Genomic DNA, 20482 nt, shown 5'->3' with positions numbered 1-20482 from the left:
ATCCTTTAGCTCTTAAGCAGACATGACCCCTGCCTGACTCCATGCTGTTTCCTTGGGAGCTGAAAGCTTAGGAAAAGCCTCAGGGCAATCTGAGAATGGTCAGTGAATGTTTAGCTACCCTTCCTTACCTTTTTTCCTGCTTTCCCAACTCATTATGTTGATTATTATATTTATCATCAAATTTATAACATACTTAACTTTTTCTCTGGCTATTAAGCATACTATCATGATCGATATCTCTGTGTATAAGTGTTTATTTCCAGTTATTTTCTTAGAATTGAATCCTAGCAATAAAATTGCTGGGAAATCATAAACGCTTTTTTTTTTTTTTGATCATTGATAGATGTCGTCAGAATGCTTTCTAGGAAGGCTGCAAAAATGTATACCCTACTGGCAGTACACGAAGGTGAGGAGTTTCTTCTTTTAAAATATAACTAACAGTAGAAAAGATAATTCAGCATGAATTTGTACTGTGATTTATTTAATTGTGTAGTTGCTTTTAATAGCAAACAGAGCTCAGTTTCATTAAGGTAAAGATGACTTCTGTTGAAGAGGAAGGGAAGAGAAAGTTAAGATAATTTTAGAGTGTGACGGGACTGAAAGTGGTTCATCCAATTGAAGACAGAGCTAAAGGACAGTATGAAAGAAATGGATACTTCTGGGAGAAAAAGGTGTCAATCAATAGGTTAAAGAAAGGAGACATGAAGCTTTTAAAGATCATCTTTCAAGTTGGCTCTGAAAACATGAAATATAATTTACTATCCCATCACATTAGAATATTTACATAGATTTTTTTGTAAATAAACAATGATAAGTTTTACTGGGTCTTAAAATTCTAGCTCTTACACTTTTTCCCCCTCTTCATTGCTGAAGTTGCCTTTCTTCTTCTATATAAGTACAACATACACTTAAAGGTATATTCAAGGATCTTCAAAAAACTGAATATATTGTTTTTAATAATGAGATTCCACAATTATTCATTAAACTGAACTGATTGGAACTCCGTATTAAGAAACTGGCTGCTAACTAAGAGCGAAGCAGGCATAAAGCGAAATGACATACGCTCTGGATAATCAAATATACAGATCGAAAATTAGCCCAAACTTGCTTTTAAATTTGCTATAAAGGGAGAATAGTTAGATAAAACCAACTGGAATCTAAACGATCTGTGTTCCTGACACTGGAATGAATATCATCCTTTTTCACTGCAGAGATGTAATCTCAAAGTTGCCATTTCCCACTTTCCTCTTTATTGTATAAAACATGGTTTGGTAGATTGCTTTTTCAGTTTTATTTATCAGCCTTCTAAAAACATTTCTACTTTTCAAACTAAAAAGAGCTTTTTAAATCATCGAATGACAGCTTACGAATAACAATTTCTTCAGCAAGAATGTCACATGCTTAAATTCTAAGTAACAGGTTGTCTCTTTCTGGTTTTCTAGATAGTGTATAAAAGAAAAGAATAAACACAATCTAACCTTGAAGCAGTTCTCCATTCAATCCCAAACATAAAGAGAGGTTCTAATCTAGTGTAATCTTCGCTGCCCTGGGTGTTACAAGATAATCTTTCCTTTCGACATGGCTCTGAATGAAAACTATAGCATTTCAAACAAGAAAGTCACCACTTCTATTAATGGAAGTCAAAAGTCTTTTTAGAATAGCATAGGGTATTAAATGATGGCTTCCTTCCTAACAGCAGAGCCAGAGTTCTGGATAGAAGAAGGTGCCCAGAAGAGTTAACACAGCTGGCTTGAGACCGCCATCCTTAAGAAGGCCTGCTTGCGGGGCCGGCCCTTGGCTGACATCTGAGAACTTGAATGGCAAACAGTTCCCTACACTGATTAACGACAACAACAAAAACATTTTCCTTAATGCTACGATTGGCTCACAGTGCCCAAATTGTTTGTACAAACAACAAAACTTGTCCTCAGCGCCTGCTTGTTTTCCTCTGGGAGTCTGGAATTTCGGAGCACGCTAAGCAGAGGGCGTGGGTGCCTACGTGTCGGAGCTGCCAGTCAAGCTCTGCGCACTGAGTCTCCAATGAGCTTTCCGGGTGACAACGCCTCACCCTGTTGTCATAATCTGATTAATCCCAACCCGTCTCCACTAGGAAAGGACCCTTGGGACTGGTGACTGGTTTCCTCCAGACTTTGCCCTATGTGGCTTTTCCCCTTTGCGATTCTGCTTTAAATCCTTTTGCTGCAGTAATCAGAGCCATGAGTACGACTCTCGGCCGAGTCCTGCGAGGCCCAGTGCCTCGCCGAGCCCGGGGACAGTGCGGAACGAAGAGCTAACAGGATTCTTCCTCCGTTAAGATGCTCGAATAAGCTTCGGTTCTGAAACATTCCCACAAGCGTCTAGACTCAGAGATCTGCTCTTCACCTGGGTGCTATTCCTTCATGACCATGCTGAATACGCCGAGGAAAGGACCAGCCCTCACCCGAGTCCTGTGCCAAGTGTGCCCAGCAGGGCAAGGGTGAGGTGTGGGGCAGGAGCACCAACGTGGCCTGGGCGGGTGCTGCTGCTCAATTACTGAGAACTACGCAGAAACAGAGAAGGGAAGTTAAATACTCACACAGAGAATAGGGGGCCACGGAACTTCCTCAGCACGTGAGCTTGGTCCTCACTTTGCTTTGCGAAAACTCGCACCATTACACGAGAAGTCCGTGGCACAGTGGTTAGAGAATTGCAGGGGTTCTGGGGCCACAAGTCTCTTTGGCTCCCACTTCAGCCACTTCCTAGCTGTGCAAGTTTGGGTAAGACTCAAACTCTTTACACTTCTGTTTGTCTGTAAAACGTAGATATGGTTCCAACCTAATAAAGTTTGTTGCGAGGATTAAATATATTCATAAATAAAAGCACATATAAAAGTGTGTGGTGTATTGTAAGCACTTTCAAAAAATGGTTGGCTATTATTATTTTCAAAGTTGTATTATTTTCTCTTACCATTAACCTGTATGGCTTTTTGAGAATTTTTTGAAAGAGTAAAACAAGCTTCTAAGCATCTAAATACATTTTAGCCTAGTTGGAACCAATATACGGCATTAGGTCTTGGTGGGTAAGGTAGTATTGTGTGGTCAAATTCACTTGAGAAATAAATACTACGGTAAATTTAAGCTTTTGGGGAACATACTTAAAATGATATTGTACACAGTGACTTTCCAAAAGGGCCATAGAGAAGACCAAATTTCACAACCTCATTTGGCCACAGAAATCTTTTTTACACCAAGTACTTGGCTCGCCACAGACTTTAGGTCATAGAAGATCATGTATCAACAGGGATATGGAGGGAAATGATGATGAAATTGTTTATATCGAGCTCTGCCAGAGAAGTACAAAGGAAGGACAACAATCGACAGTTACAAGAAGAGGGAAGATGAACACGTGGGGGTCCCATGGGCCAGATGAATGAGGGGAGAGAGACGGTTTCAGGGGCCCTGGGGAATACAGTGAAGTGACTGAGGAGAGGCGGGCAGGCGCCAAAGAGGGCATATGTGAGGCACTCGTTCTGAAAAGGTAAAGGGCACAGGCTCGCCCTTCGATGCCTTATGTGTGTTAAACAAATTCAAACACAACAGGCTTTGAAAATTACAGACGATATGAAATAAAGTCAACCTGAAAGGACTGTGATTGAGGCAAGCATAAGAATTAAGGTATATTTGAGAGAGAGTTCTGCATAACGTCCCTGCCTGTCCCATCACTCCCCTGGTGAGATGCTAATGAGGGTGAGTCCATCAGCTTTACGAATATAAAGTGAAGAACCTGTCACTTGGTTGTCAGTGGAAACTGCCTGTCTACAATTTACTTAACAAAGCCTTCGTAGCTCAGCATATGTTAATGTGTCTTAATGCTCAGGCCCAAGAATTTACTATACTTAAGTTTTTTTGTTTTGTTTTTTAAGAAATATACTCATAAATGGAGCTGAGCTATATATATTTTGTACAGCTTCCTCTGTTTGGCCTGTATTTGCTAACATTTTACTATTTCTAACAATCCAGTTTTCCATTTTCTCTAAATTAATTAATTTTATTGTAAATAAAAGTTGTTGGCATGTGGCTGGGCAGAACTGGGAAAAGAGACACAGCTAAAAGTAGAAAATAATAAGATTCATGAGATTAGGTAGATCAATGCAGATGTTTCAAACTGGAGATTTAAAACATCTGTGGATATTCTGTGAAATTGAAATAGAACTGAACGCGAGGAATTATCAAATCCCAAAGGATATTTTAAGTAAGCTTGATTATGAATTAAATCTAGGTTCCTAAATTGTACACTTACAGATATGAACGGATTAGAAATCTTTTTTTTTAAGTGTTACTGAGAACAGTTATAAAAAGCTCTTAATTTTAGAAAGTAAAACAAAATGCTCCCACTTTATATTGTAACACTTCTAGAATGATTCTGCATATCTAACATTATTTGATCATTATTACATGTGCATGAGAAAGCCAGAGCTATATAACATGATTAGATGTCACATGCCTTGGTAAGACTTCCATGTACGTAAACTAACAACTCAAAAATAAATTACACAGTTAAAGAAAATATAATGCCTTTTTTAAAAAATAAAATCCTAAGAACTAAAATATACACTAGTAATAGCCAAGGCTAAGTATTATTTAACATCTCTGCTTGAGTAGTCTACTTACCTATATCCCTCCCATCCTTACTACTTGAGAATCGGCAACTTTAAATTGGAATTAAAATAAAAGCATTTCCTTTTTAATACCAGTAGTCCATTTACGAAAAATCTGAATTCCATTCAAATGTCAACCAGAAGACAATTTCCCTAACTTGACAGAAAAGTTATACTCACACTCAAATCCTCAGTCTCCCAAAATGTAAATGGAACACCTTTAGAGGAGTGACAGGCATTATGATGAGATGTAAAACGATGAGCGATTTCCTGCTGCTGTATGTAACATTTACAGCATCTTACACTTATCGAAAGGAGCACAGGTCAGAGAGGTCAGACGCACTACCCTGACCTATCAAGAGCAGTCTTGAAAAACCAGAATACGGCCGCGCCAGCATTAGATGACAATGGGGAAATATCATCAAGAAATACTGATTTAGTAAAAGATATTCTTTGATAATTCATGTATTTGCCTAAAAAAACCTTATCTTTCCCAATTCTGAGAAACATATAGTGAAAGACGAGGAGACAAAATCTGCCTGGATCTCTCTCTCCACTCCCACAGTTTACATGCTGGAGCTACCCAGTGGTCGTGAATGATCTTGTTATGTCTGTAATGAAAATTGGTGGTTTAACATCAACTTGACCTTTCTGCTAATCTCATTCATCATTTCTACTGGGTTCCTCTCCTCAGTCAAGTCTTGCCTTTTTAACTGCAATTCTTTCAGGCCTTTGGCCCCACCACGTTCCAGTGTTCTTGACCACTGTTAGGATATCATACTGCGTTCTTCCAGGACTTGGCAGGGTTATAGAGAAGATAAAATCAGAGCTTAGATCTAGAGTCTTAGTCTGACTTATGACTAGGGTCATTTGTCACCACACTGTCTAGAGCATGGCCTTGTGTGGCTGGCAACACTTTCTGGAATGCCAAAATACTCACTTGTAGCACAGAGGAAGACATACTTACAGGCTACTTGTGCCCTGGCTAATTTTCCATTACCAAATCGCCTTGGTTCTTCAATGTTGTACCCTGGCTCAATCCTCTGTCCTATAGATAGCTTTTATAAATTGAATAATTCATAGTTTTAGTCACTCTTGGTCTGGCCCAACTATTGCGCCCCAGGACTGGGGTGGAAGGGAGCAACGTGATGGGAATGTGAAGGCAGAGAGTTTGGTTGTTACACAATTATCACATTGATGGTGACACGGACTTGCATTCCCAGGAATGCTAAACACCTTGTGCAGGGAACAGCCAATTGTCTTGCCCAACAGGCCAAAGATGTAAGATGTAAGCTGCTCACAAGCAGCAGTAGTAACAGTCCCAGTTAAAAAAAAAAATTATAGAAGGCATGGAGATTGCTCCAAGAGCTACCTCTGACTAGCTCTTTCATTTTCTTCAAGTCATTAAGATTTATGAGCCTCAGTTTCCTCATCAGAACATCGGGCTGAAGACATTATTTAATTTGTTGTTACAGTTTAAATTAGTTTACATTTTATCACTATATTTATACTTTTATCTTCTATCCTACATGCCTACATTTATGGAAGAAAACTTGTTATTCTGTGACTTTTTAAGACATTAGTTAAATACTGCAACTAGTTCTTTAACCTCCTAAATGTTAAGGAAGCATGCTTTAAACCGCCTTCGCTATATCCAGTGAAGACCCCACAGACTATATAATATCAGGAGTTACATGAGATATTACAGTTTCTTCAAAAGCTCTCCGGAAACTGAACCACACGTGAGCATGATGATGGAATAATTAAGAAGACTCAAAGAGATGATTCTAGCCCTGAATCAAAGAAGCACTGACTCAGAAAGTGAAAAAAAAAACCATGTATCAAGGGGAAAATATAAGAAACATTCCTCATTCTGACTTAATATTAGTGAGCCAGGCAGGGAGGAACTAAGACAAATGGGCAAAAGGAGAAGGACAAAGATTTTACAGCTATCTGGAAAAGAAAGCTTTTGTATAAGTGAATTAAGAAGGGCATGTCATATGCATTAGGGAAATGAATTATGGGTAGTTAAAACTATGAGCATGTATAATCAATGTTTATTATATCTATATGTTTAATAATGAAATAGGTTAAATGCAGCTACTGGCATGGAAAAATCCATTGATAGTTACAAATCATGTTAAACTTCACTTGAGATTTCAAATTACAACTTTGGTATTGATTCAGTGGCAGATCAGTGCATCCCTAAATATGCAGTTTTCAAACTACTGCGTGTTAATTAACACAAGGTGTAAATTGTATGTCTTGCTTCTTATCCTATGAACCATATGAAAATAAGTGGTAGATCAAAGCTTGCCCCTACGTGTTCAAACCCTGAAGGAAAAAATAATTAAGGGCCGTGGACATACAGACTAGTAATCGGGTTGTTGGTATGTAACTAACCTTGAAGCAGGTTTTATTAGATCAAGATCGAATCAAAGAGGACTTGCCAATGGCTATGTTTTCCTCTTCCTCCTTACACATTACTAATCAAAGATCAAGAAAGCATTGTGATACCATTAAGACACCTTTCTCGCTGCCTAGCACTCAGGCTCTATCAGTACAGTCAATCATATGGTGTGGCAGCCAGTCTCCATGGTGGCTACCAGTGTGACTCCTGCCTCCAGTTACCAACACCTCTGTATGGCTGAGCCCACCTTGCAGCAAGGCTGGTCTCTGTGGATAACAGCATCTGGCAGAAGAGACAGCAAGATGGTGTATCGCTACTGAAACTAGGTCATAAAAAAGACAGCTACTTCTGAGGGGCTGGCTCTCCTGCATGCACATTCTCTTCTCCCTGTGAGGCAGCCTAATGACAGGAACTGACGCCTCCAACCAATGGCCAGTGATACCAACCAACAGCCACACTGAATAATCCTGTCAGAGAATTCAGTGGGGCCTCGACTGAAAAACTGGCCATATCATAATCTCAGGAGAGACCCCGAGCCAGATCGTCTAGTTAACTGACTCCCACATCCTTACCCAGAGAAAATGTGGGAGATGAAAACTGAAATCTTTAGGATAATTTGTTACACAACAAAAGTTGAACCTTGAACAACATAAATTTGAAATGCATGGGTTCACTTATATATGGATTTTCAATAAATATATTGAAAATTTTTTGGAAATTTGCAACAATTTGAAAAAACTCAACTTACGTAGCCATGAAATATGTAAAAAATCAGAAAAAGTAAGGTATGTCATGAAAGCATGAAGTATACATAGAAACTAGCCTATTTTGTCATTTACTATCATAAGATATACACAAATTATAGTTAAAATTTATCGAAACTTATACAAACACATGTATATTTATCAAAACATGTACAAACTGTACATGGCCCCATGAAAATGTAAACAAGCATAAAGATGCAGTATCAAATTGTAAGTGCATAGCATTAACTACGTATAGTATATACTGTAGTACTATAATAATTTCCTAGCTATCTCTTGTTATATCAACTAGGCGACCATAAAGCAATTATATTGCTGTTTCTTTGTTATCAATGAGTGAATTGTTACACCTGTCAATAAATATGAACTTCTTTTTCACATTATCTTTTCATCGTTGATGTCTAGCATTAGTGATACATATAACATCTACAGTGATTTGTATCATATAAGACAACATTGATGTAGGTACTGACAGATGATTCATTTTGTAAACAGAAGACATAAACTTACAGTTTCAATAAACACAGTATAGTACTGTAAATATAGTTTCCTTATTATTTTAATAATATTTTCTTTTCTCTAGCTTACTTTATTGTAAGAATACAGTCTATAATACATATAACATGCACAATGTGTTTTAGTCTACTGTTTTATCGGTAAGGCTTCCGGTCAACAGTAGGCTATCGGTAGGTAGTTAGGTTTCAGGGGAGTCAAATGTTATAAGTGGATATTTGACTGCGTGGGAGGTCAGTGCCCCTAACCCCTGCTTGTTCAAGGGTCAGCTGTAACACAGATGGCAATACCTGGGGTATAAAATATTCTGTTGCAGGAAAAGCAATTTAAATTTCCGTATAGTCCTATAAACCTGGATTTTTTCTGTAAGTCAAAGATGTATCTCGTGGGAAAAAAAGCTGTATAAATAAATAATGGCAACAAAATCCACGTTATGATTTTTAACAAACCTTTAGCATTTTAAATTTATTCCACTTTCTTCGCTCCAGCTAGTTTCAGCCTCACTGAAACCTAGACCAGATGGGAGGAAAAAAGTATGTCTGAAAGAGGAGATAACCTCTTTTCATTTACAATGGAGCAGCTTAAAGACTGCTTAAATGGAAGATAATGGCCTAAACAAATTGTGTGTAATGCTGCATTAACTTGTTGTCATTATCATCACTATTAAAACTGTAGCTAAACATTCACCATGACCTATACAGGGCACATTAGCTTTATCAAAGACATCATCAATGCCACCAGGAACAGATCTAAAAAGTTCAAAAGCAGTTAGTTTCCCCCCACAGATATATGAAAAAACTGGATTGTACTATATCGACTTACAACTATGCAATGTAGGAATTAGAAGATGCAGCTAATCTTCCCTTAAAAACTAAACCTTAACAAGTATAAATGAGCTTTTGAGGTTAAAAAAATTTAAGCAAAAAATTTAAGAGAAGTTCATCAAAAGGTATTAACCCCAAATTTTCCTTTCTCCCTGACCCCATTTTACTGCACTCAGAAATTTAAAAGTTTGCATCTCCTTATTTTCTGATATTTCCTCATCTAATACAGGAATGATCAGACTGACATATCCAGCTTTGCCAAGCTAGCGGCATTTAAGAGAAAAGAAAAGTCACATCTGACCAGATCTTCAACTTGTGTCTGAGTCTGTTTGTCCTGTCTCTCTGGCTATTTTCATGCTCCAGAAAACATGATTACTGTCTACGAATCTGTAAAACTCTACATTGTGAGCAAGGGCAAGGGCTTTCCGTCCCAGTAAGGCTGAGGTATACAGTTAATGAGAAGTGAGACCGTGGGGAAGGAATAGAAACATGCCAACGTTCGAGTAATTGAGCATGAATATCAAACGCTGGCTTGGGAGCAGTCTTCATTTGCTGATGGGAAGTCTGATCAAGCTGGTGGGCAGATGGAATATGCAGAGACCTGCATTCACCGCTGACCCCAGAATTTCCGTATCGTAACAGCCTAACTTTATAAACTTGCTATCTTGGTTTCCCCACCTAGAATATTTTTTTTCTTCTCTTCCTTTGTTTCCTTCCTTCACTCCCCCTCTCTCATCTTCTTTGCTTCGTTTCTATAAGTTTTCCTCTTTCTGCTTTTTGAATTTATCTCATCCATCCCCAAGACTTATAAAGAACTTAAAGTGTTGTTATTTCAATAACTGCTGTTTTAAAAATGTGTGAAATCTGCGAATACCAGTTCAGAGTAACACAGATGGTGGTGTTGTGGCTACAAGAACTGCTGAGGCTGTAGTTTTTATTTTTAAAACTATTCATTGTCCTCTAAAGCCAATGCAATCTTGAATTATTAATCACTAAAATACTCCTCTGTGTCTTCCATCACTCGCAATTAGCTCCTCTGTACGTCCTTTTTAACAGGCAAGGACTCTGAACAGTGATGAAGTACCAGCTCAATAACTTGTACGTTACTGTTAATTTCAAGTTGTATTCGGAACAGGTAAAGTTTCCAGAAAACTAAATTATTTTTAAAAATCTGGTTCTACGACTATGCATTTTTATAAAAATGATTTACAAAGATGTTTTTATTCGTTTACAAAGCAAAATAATGAACACAACTTAAATGTAAATTAACTGAGAATTGGTTAAGTAAAATAAAGTATACTTATTAAATAAAATATATATCTAATGAGGAGGTAGGCAATAATAGTATATTATTAAATTACTCTATATAAACTATAAGCTCATTTAAAATATATGTGCTTAAAGGACTAAGCATTAATGCTTATCTGATAGAATTTCTAAGATTGTTTCCGCATGTCATTTTCTAAATTCTATTTGAATGTGTATTATAATTGCTATAATATTTTTTAAAATAACCAATGAATTTCTGAATCCCTATATATACACCACGTAAACCAGAAAGAACATAGGAAGAGTAATCATATGAGAAAAGTCTTAAGTATAAAAGTGTTTTTGGTTTACCTTAATAGCGTAGTATTCTCTAACTTCAGGCCTAATTGAATCGAAGTCTCCATTGATGAATTCAGGCAAAAAGCTGAAAGAGTTCCAAGTAAGTCAATTATTAAGACCACTTACTTGTTAACCTTTAAAACCATGATTATAAAGACCAGAGGGAGGACTAAAATACTCAAAAGGAAGAAAGAAACGAGTCTCTTACAATGAATAGGATGTCACATCTTACACTCGTGGTTTCCATATAGTATGACTTACGGGAACTCCACATACCCAACTAACTCATCAACTTAGTCACACTATCAGTCAATATTTACACTCCTTTAAAAAATTTATACTCCTTAAAAAAATATTTAAGAAGACTGTTGGTTTAAAACACTCCCCTTTCAAAAACCCTAACACAAAGACTCAATATTTATATATTACCTTCTATATCTTTATATTAGTGCACCCTCACGGAAGTTCAGAACTTTCCACAGATTCGAACAGAACAAATGGTGACAATTATGCATTCTGTATAGAGCAGGAGTAGGTTCAAACTCATTTTCCAAATATTCTATTGACTATCCAAACATTTCTAGAAACAGGAGTCTTCTAGATAGGTCTGAAATACTACAAAAGGTTACTACATAGATGGAGAGAACTCCCCAAAGTGGATGTTTCTATCACGATTATCTCATTTATCATCTTACCATTTATATTTTTTCAGAACTTATTTCTGAAAGCTTACTTAACCTACATAAACCATCTTTTAATATCTTTACACATAACCTCTACATGATCTGGAAGAATTTCTTCCCAGTTAAAACACCTAACTGTGGAGAAATAAAACTTCCCTGGATTTCTCAGTGCTCCCACAAAAAGCCCTAGCCTCCCAAGGCTCTAAAACACACACACACACACACACACACACAGAGAGAGAGAGAGAGAGAGAGAGAGAGAGAGAGAGAGAGAGAGAGAGAGAAGGGAATGTTTGCTTTCACATCCCTTAGAAATATATTACTCTACACATCCATGAGAATTCGATCTGTACCATTTATCTAGTTAATTGTTCTGATTCATAAGAATAATAAAATGCCTATGTCTTCTCAAGAGGGCCAACTTGCTATATAATAGACTAGGTCCCTAGTTAAAAGGAGATAGAACTTATCCCTCTGAGTATCACATGTCAACAGAGATAAAGCCCCAGACTTCGAGACACCTTTAGGTCATAAAAGCCAAGACACAGGGGACTCTCTGGCTCCTAAAGAGACTTTACTGATAATAAATAAGAAAAACCCAATATTAACTAACATAAAAATAAAATTTTAATCAATTGATTCCAGGTCTATTCACTAAATAGCAAGCATGTGCAAAAGACAATAGTTTATTTCAAAATAAGGCAGAATTGGAAGGAAAGTGCCTAGGTTTTTATATCCCTTGTCTGATTTCAACATTTTCCCATAAACTTTCTCTTCATAATGTCCTTGCCACCATATATATTATTCAATTTCGCTTTATACCTATTTAGGTAAATACCTTATACCTTTGCCCTATTAGGACTGAAAACAGACCATTAGTTCTTTTTTTTCCTGTTGCAAAAGTTTACTCATTTTTAAAGTTTCTTTAAAATGCCTTTACTACCAACATTTATAGACCACAGAATATTAGTACTTTCTATGGTCTGAATGACCGACTTTATTGCTCTACAAATTTTGGTCCCTCAGACATCTAGAATCTAATTGGCAGTTTCCAAATATGGTATCGATTCTGTCAATAAAAATGTAAAATAAAAACTGATACATCCGGGCAGTTGAATGCCTGTGCCCTTACAATGTATCATTTTAAAGAAAATCAGATCTCTTTCTATCCTACACTGTGAATAATGCAGGAAAGCAATCATGTAAATTCCCTTATATTTTCATATAAAACGAAAACAGGAAAACAAAATTATATAAATTTTAATATAATGTTCTCTAGTATAACAATGAACCAGGATGCTTATTTCTATGAAGACTCGTGCCAAAAATACACTTAGTATACATGCTGCAATGACTTAAATTATTATAACTTTTCATCATATAATACATTAGTTTTTGAAACTTTCTAAATTGTACTTTTGGACACTGCAATTAAAAGCCAATCTCACATTTCCTGAGGCACCTGTTGTCATGGTACCTGGGCGTTCTGTAGGGGTACTTATCGGGAATGACACTTCACAGATGTACAAAACTACGTTATGATGTAAAAGGCAGTTTACACAGGAAGATTATGTTCAGAACTCTTTGGGGACTGATTGCACATAGCGACTAAGGGTATATGGATTTGCGTTGTTACTGATCACATTTCTGCCTACTGTTGACATGGATCGGACTAGTACGCTTCTTCCTGGCATCCTCAATTTACAGCCACTGACTTATTAGTACCAAAAGGTGCTCCGAACTCTCCATAAATGGTGTAGACGCCTTAGATATGTACATTTCATTTTTTACTGTACTTGCCACTCGCTAATGACAAAATAAGAGTTAAAAAAGAGCTGAGACTAATTAATAAGCTAAAATCCACCGCATGTAAAAATCAAGAAAATAGTTGATATATTTAGAAAATATGCCTAAACGTGATGTGTTAAAATACAACTCCTGTATTCCATAAGACACGATACCAATGAAAGATATCCCTCCACAGAGACTTCTTTGTTCCCGCAGAAGAAACAATCAATCTCTTAAAACTTACACAGCACGAAAGCTATAACTTTCCATTTCATTTGAAGCAATTTCTGTGTCTTTTAGCTTCTACTAGATTGTAAGGTCCTTTGAGCAGGACCTGTCTCTGACTGATCTTGGTGTTCCTCAGAGCACCAAGTACACAGATGCTGTGTATGATAATATAAAAATCGAAGAGGTAAGGCAGGGGAAGGGTGGGGAAGGAGAGAGGAGATGAAGGAAGGAGAAGAGGTTGGTAGGAGGGAAAAGGGGAAAGAGGGTCGGGGTGTGGGGAAATGGGAAAGAAGGTAGGAAAAAAGGGAGGAAGGAGAAGCAGCAAAAGGGAGGGAAGGAAGAGAGAGGAGGTGGAAAATGGTAGAAAGGGGAGAAAAAGGCCAGAAGAGGAAAGGAAGGGGAGAGAGGAGTGGGAAAGCAGACCGAAGAAAGAAACACCAAGGAATTACTCTTATGGCTGTCCCCCTACTTCCTGGCCTGTCTAAATTTAACCACTGTGAGCTTCATTTCTTCATATGTAAAATAAGGATAACTTAGAGTGGTTGTGATGATTAAGAGTTAATATATACGCAAACATTTAGAAAACTCCTAGCACAGGGCAAGCATGATTTAAGCCATGTGGTTAAAGAAAAGTGATTACCAGAGAAACTAAGTAACCTGCCCAAGGTTATAAGGGTAATAAGAGCTAGAACTGAAATTCAAACCCAGGCAGCGCAATCCTTTTTCTTTAATAGCCAATGCTACAGCCTCTCCCATATACGCATGTACAAAACAGAATGAGTTTCTTATGGAGAAAATTCTTGACACAAATATACTATCCCCTTGATTTTATTAATCAGTGTTAATTTGGTCAAACTGTATATTTAGAAATAAAAGGTATAACTTAGGCAGAAGGAAAGAAATGTTTGTGCTGGTTGCTCAAGGAACAGAAAGATTCTGATTAAAGGAATATGTTAGGAGAGAATGAGAACATTGGCGTGAGAAGAGTATGGCTAGAGACACAAGGAAAAAAACGGCATTCAGTCTAAAGAAAGGAGGAGGTCATCATTCAAAGACTTGGGCTAACATCTGCAAAACTGCATCATTTAATTGGGGGGTAGGGTGGAAAAGAGGGTGATCCAAAATTGGTACCACATTTTGTCTTTGCTTATAGATAACAATCAGTTCAACTCTTCTTTATCTCTAATAAAGGTGCCAAAAGATATTTAAATACCTGCATAAGCGTACTAGTCCGATCCATGGAAATAACGGAAATAAATGAATAAAGCTGTTTCTACTGATTATCTTATGAGATGGAATTATTTTTTAAACTTTAATAAAGTACATCTTAATTCAGTAACTAAAAAAAAGAAAATTGATAAAAGCAAACAAAAAAGAGAGGGAAAAATTAAAAATGAAAACTCTTAGACTCTGTAATAACATTAAATAGTACGGAACAGCCACTGGGGTTGTTATAAATGACTCCCACACTAGTTACCCAGCTAAGATGTTTCATCTCTGAAAATCTTAATCTTCTTCTCAAATAGAGAAGCCCAGGAATCTACACTACAAGACAGAAAATAACTTTAATTTTCAAAATAATTGTTAAATTAAAAAAAGCTGCAGAAAAGAGAAAGCTCTGCGGGCCCTTACTGTAGAAGACACCTCCCAAGAAACATTTTTGAATATTTCTTGAATAAATATTTCTTTTCTGTATATAAGAAATGCATTTGATATCTCTATTTTATTTGTGCATTTCATATTTATTAATTAGTATAATTTTAGTTAATTTTCATAAGAGTTCTATAAGGTTAATTTTTGTCCTCCCTATTTTATGGTAGAAAGCCAAAGCTGAGAGATACAAAGCAACCTGCACAGCTGCCACACAGGTTCAAACCGTCCTCCCCCTGCTCCTTCCCGAATGGACAGATGACCTTGCCTGGCATAGGAGAATTTTCTTACTACACTTTCCTCCCAAGACGCGATTTCACTTCTTCCAAAATCTTGGCCCTTATCTGAAATCTGCTTCACTTGTTACGTCCAACCAGAATTGCACAGTCACCAAGCAGCAGTATGAGTATGATGTAAAGTCAGTCCACATCATAAGCCATCGATCCCTAGGTATGCTGTAGTTATGCTTCTTGGTTTGATTTATTTTAATGAACAGAGATGTGGTAAAGAGAGACACAATCACTTGAGGCTTGCTGAAAGCATATTTCATTCTAGGTAGTAAACAAGCAAACAAATGAATATTCAGTTCTATAACTGAGCATTCTAACTCAGTGGCAGCAACATACATTTTATGAGACAGTAAGAAATTAAAACATACAGGCTGCTACTTCTGTCCACGCTATGGGAATTAACTTCTCACTGCAACCATTTAGAAAACCAGACAAAACACGTGAAGCAACGGTATTCGCACGGTGGGAAAACAGCAGGAAAGTAGGAGGACTCGCATCCTTTGATTTCGAAACTTGATATAAAGCACAATAATCAACATACTGTGGTAGTGGCACAAGGCTAAACATACGAATCAATGGAACAGAACCGAGAGTCCACAAGTAAAGCTACACATCTGTGGTCAACTCATTTTTGACAAGGGTATCAAGACTATTCAGTGGGGCAGGTATTGTGTTTTCAACAAAAGACTTTTCAACAAATGGCTGGAATAACTGGATAGCTACATGCAAGAGAATGAGGTTGGACCTTTACTGTTTTCACACTATACATGAAAATCAGCTCAAAGTGGATTAAAAATCTAAGTGTTAAGAGGTAAAGCTATAAAACTTTTGAAGAAAACATAGAGGTAAAACCTCATGATCTTGGATTTGGCAAAGCATTCTTAGATATAATACCAAAGCATGAGCAACAAAAGAAAAACATGTAAATTGGACTTCAATTTGGAATTAAAAACTTTTGTGGTTCACAAATACCATTGAGAAAATACCTGTGAATACACTAAAAAGCCATTGGATTGTATACTTTATATGCGTGAATTGTATGGACTGTAAATTACATCTCAATAAAGCTGTTTTAAAAAAACCCAGTAAGAATACGAGACATTAGCAGAAAACTTCACCCAATTGATATAAGTACACTCCAGCCAACTACAGCAGGTATACACACTCTTTTTTCAACTGCGCATGAAACATTTTTCAAAATAAGCCATATTCTAGGCCAGCAGACAGCAAATTTTTTTCTTAAGAAGCCAGAGAGTCAACATGTTAGGCCCTGTGGGCTATAAGCGCTGTCACAACTACTTAATTCTGTTTCGGGAGCGAGAAAGCAGCTGTAGAGAACAGGAAAACAGTGAGCACAGCTGAGTTCCAATAAAACTTTACTCACAGGCAGTTGGCCTGCAAGCTACATTTTGTCAACTCCTGCTCGAGGCCAGAAAACAAAGCTCCAAGATTTAATGGGATTGAAATCATACAAAGCATGTTCTGTAACACATAGTTTATTTTCTCACTCGTTCAGAATAATCAACTATAAATCAATACTCCACAGAATAGATATGACTACTAAGAGAACTTGTTGAGACTTGAAAACTTCCATTTATATACATGATGAAATTGGTATTAATTAAAATCAATTATGTCATCAAAGTAAGTTAAGAATTTCAATGTTGTCTACATATTTTATCCTAGTTATTATTCACACTAGCTTAAATTATCCCACTAGATTACATATTTTAATATTTATTTATCTATATTTAATGTCTATATAAGTGATTTAATTTTGTAGCAGTATTTTATAGTCTAGGCACACCACAAATTTTGAAAAAGACATATTTTAGAAAACCATTTTCTCATTGACTTATATTATAATTTCAAATTTGAATCAGTACCTAAAATGTTAGTGAAGATTATTCTTTAAAGTAATTAACCACAATTTTACAATCATGTATTTAATCAAAAAACTTAATATTCAGAATAACATTTGATAAGATACTACCTCTACTACTATACCCAGCACACGTTAGAATGCTACATCAGAAATTATTTCATTGCCTCCCCAGTGCCGGCAGTTTAATATTATACATGCAGGTGGTAGAATGCTTGGTCAGTGACTTTTCATGACCATGAGAATGGACTCTTTATACAAAGGGATAAACTGGGCCTTTGCTCGATTTTCAATGCTCAGAAAACTCTAGGTAACTGACCAGTTGTTTCTGGGAAGGTGATTATTTCTGTCCACAGAACCAGTTTACCTGTTTAACTAATGACCTGTCTAGCTCAAGCAAAAGAATGAGGCATAAAGAAGAAAAAATAAATTCAACAGCAAAACCTAAGGAAAAAAGATTCTAGAAGAAAAGCAGTTTTAAAATTCAGTATCAACTCAGTACGCAAAATGTACAGCTTCCTTTGCTCCAGAAAGAGTCAATGAAAGATGAAAACACTAAGAAATGAGGACTACAGAAATAAACTTTATAGAATATTCACAGTAAAAATATGGAGACCAAAGATTATGTGCATACTGAATCACATAATACATATCAGACAACAAAAATTTCATTAAAATGAATTTTTACATATTGCTTACAACCTAGCAAGTTTTCTTTGAGGTGAATAAAATGTGAATAAGAATTTGTGTGGAAAGATGGTTTTTTCTACTAAATCATATTTATACAGTGGTTTCCAGAAAACAAAATTTATAACATAATTTACACTTAAGCACATAGCCTATAGTCATTGTATTCTCTTTCATCATCCCTGCAAGATGCTGTTCTTAAAAAACCCATTCTTAACTTTTTGGAAGGAAACGAGTTTTGTAGGTAAGGGATAAGAGACATTGATGTAGGGCTTTCGGCTGCGGGTCTACATACATGACTAGTACAATAATTAACGTGAAACTCTAACAAGTCATCACAAATGAAGAACATCTGTCTATTCCTGTGAGACAGACTAGTCATTACGTCATCTGTAAGCTGGTTCAAGCCATCTTTCTAAGCATCTCTTTAAACCTTATCATAAACAGTAAACAATTTTAAAAGACAAAAAACAGTATTTAAATCTCAGAAATTTCATTTAATATTTTATTTTATACCGCTGGTTAAAAAAAGTATCAACGAGATTTCAGACAGCTGGAGTCTGTATTTCAGTGCCCGAGTTCAGCTAAAAGCTGTAAATACAGAAACTGAGCTGAGGAGAGGTAAAACTATGTCCTCATGAATCCTCCGCATGTGCGATACTTAATTCAACCTATCAGATATTTATTAAATATATATTGTATGGGCCACACAAAAGTTATCGGAGACTCAGAAGGCTTAAAGTCTAAGAGTGGATACTACAGAACCGAGTCACCGACACGGCGAGTCAGGTGCAGAATGCTACAGGAGAACCGGGAAGAGCCAGGCTGGGAGGAGTGAGTAAGAGAAAGGGAAGAAAAGGCTTCGTAATAATTGACACTGCACGAAAAGTTATAAGTTAATGAGACCATAGCTAGAGGATGAGAGGCACACATAGTACCTATGTTCGGGCAATGGAAAGAAGTAGGAAGACATAAGAGGTCAAAGAAAGGGTATGAAACGAGAGAAGAGCACAGGACATCGTGAAGGCCACTTCCCCATTTCTGAGTCTGTGACTGCCCTCTGCTATAATTGTTTTCCAAAAGCGGCTAAAAGGAAGAGAAAAAGAAGGAGAGAGACTTTAAACAGACGGTAAGCTATGGGGCTACTTTCCCAGAAGGAAGTCGTGGTGGTGCGGGGTTGTGCCAGAAAACATCGAGCTGTCAAGCCTGACACAGTGCACACAGGAAGGTTTCATCTTTTCTTATTTACAAACACAAAGAGCCAAATCACATACATAGGTTAATGCCAACGCCTCGCCTTCGCAAAGAGAAACGGCTGGCTCGCCGATAGTGACTTACTCTGTGTAACTTATTTGCTTTATGCTTTTCTCTGTGGTTCAGCGGAGCTGTGACACATGGAATTCGACGAGACACAAATGCCGTGAGGGTCACTAATAGGCTGTCCGCCCCTCCCAGGTTGTCCTCAGCAGAGTAATGAGCTGCCTCGCTACTGATTCTGCCGGAAGTGTTTTTAATCCTTATTCTTCCTTGTTTCCCACCACTTCCCCCACAGCAGGAACTAAAACTTTACTTAAGGAGATGACAGTAAAAGAATTTCGTAAGTCATATGCTGTCCTGCTAAAGTAAATACTTGATTTCCTGTCCTTCCTAGTTTGTTTTCATCTTTCTGCTTCTATCCACTTTGTATGAATGTGTGAACCATTATCCTAAGAGACGGTGGCTGGAGCCCGGGAAGATCTCTACAATGCTTAAAATGTTCTCTCTTCCAGGGGTCTGAAAGAATTCAATCAGGTGATAACAGCCTAGGTACAGGTCACTCTGAAATCATAAAACCATTAGCTGATGAATAACATTAATAGAAATAAAAGGCATATTAGGGAAAACATTGAAAAGAAATACAAAGGTGACTATTCTTGTTCAGACAGAGGTGACAGCAATAGTTTATTCAAATAGAAACTGAAACAATCAAATATACAAAAGACATCACAAAAAAGAAACTTAAACATCTTAATATATTCCCACAATCTATAATTATTTTATATTTATATATATGTTTATGTGTATGTGTGTGTGTATATATACATATATCTGTATATACTTTTACATTTTCAACCTCCAAAGACACCATATTGCCACACTGCTAAATCTAATGATCAATTTTCCTATGCTACTTCATCTATCAGAAGCATCTAACACAATTGATCACCTCTATTCCTTGATTCGCTTTCTCCGCTTGATTTAAGGACTACGATTTCTTGGTTTTCCCTCCAGCGCACTGGTTACTCTTCTCTCCTTGATGGTTCCTCCACCTCGCGTGGACTTTTTCACACTGGAATGCCCAGAGCTCGGTCCCTGGGCCCCCGTCCTCTTCAGTCTGCACTTATGCGGGCATCTGACCAGGCTACGTGGCCTCAAATGCCCTCTATACTCATGGTTCTAAGCTTCCATCGCCCCTCGGCTCCAGGTTCGCCCCCAGTTACCTTTCTAACCATTTTCCCGAATAAGTTCCTCCCTCGATT

The 20482-nt window shown here is 37.1% G+C and overlaps 1 protein-coding gene across 11 annotated transcripts in view; it reads right to left on the bottom strand.

The window, feature by feature from the left end:
* Nucleotides 1-20482, bottom strand: part of TPK1 (thiamin pyrophosphokinase 1) — a 278577-nt gene that overhangs the window by 140864 nt on the left and 117231 nt on the right. For all 11 annotated transcript variants that reach the window (XM_039861312.1, XM_039861315.1, XM_039861320.1 and 8 more), the window contains one exon: nt 10768-10840. In XM_039861312.1, coding sequence (XP_039717246.1) covers nt 10768-10840 — 73 coding nt within the window. The remainder of the gene's footprint in view (nt 1-10767; nt 10841-20482) is intronic.

This window comes from Pteropus medius, unplaced genomic scaffold (assembly GCF_902729225.1).
Source record: "Pteropus medius unplaced genomic scaffold, Ma_sr-lr_union100, whole genome shotgun sequence".
Classification (NCBI taxonomy): Eukaryota; Metazoa; Chordata; class Mammalia; order Chiroptera; family Pteropodidae; genus Pteropus; species Pteropus medius.
Note: the sequence above shows the minus strand (reverse complement) of the source record. Positions and strands in the feature narration are given on the sequence as shown.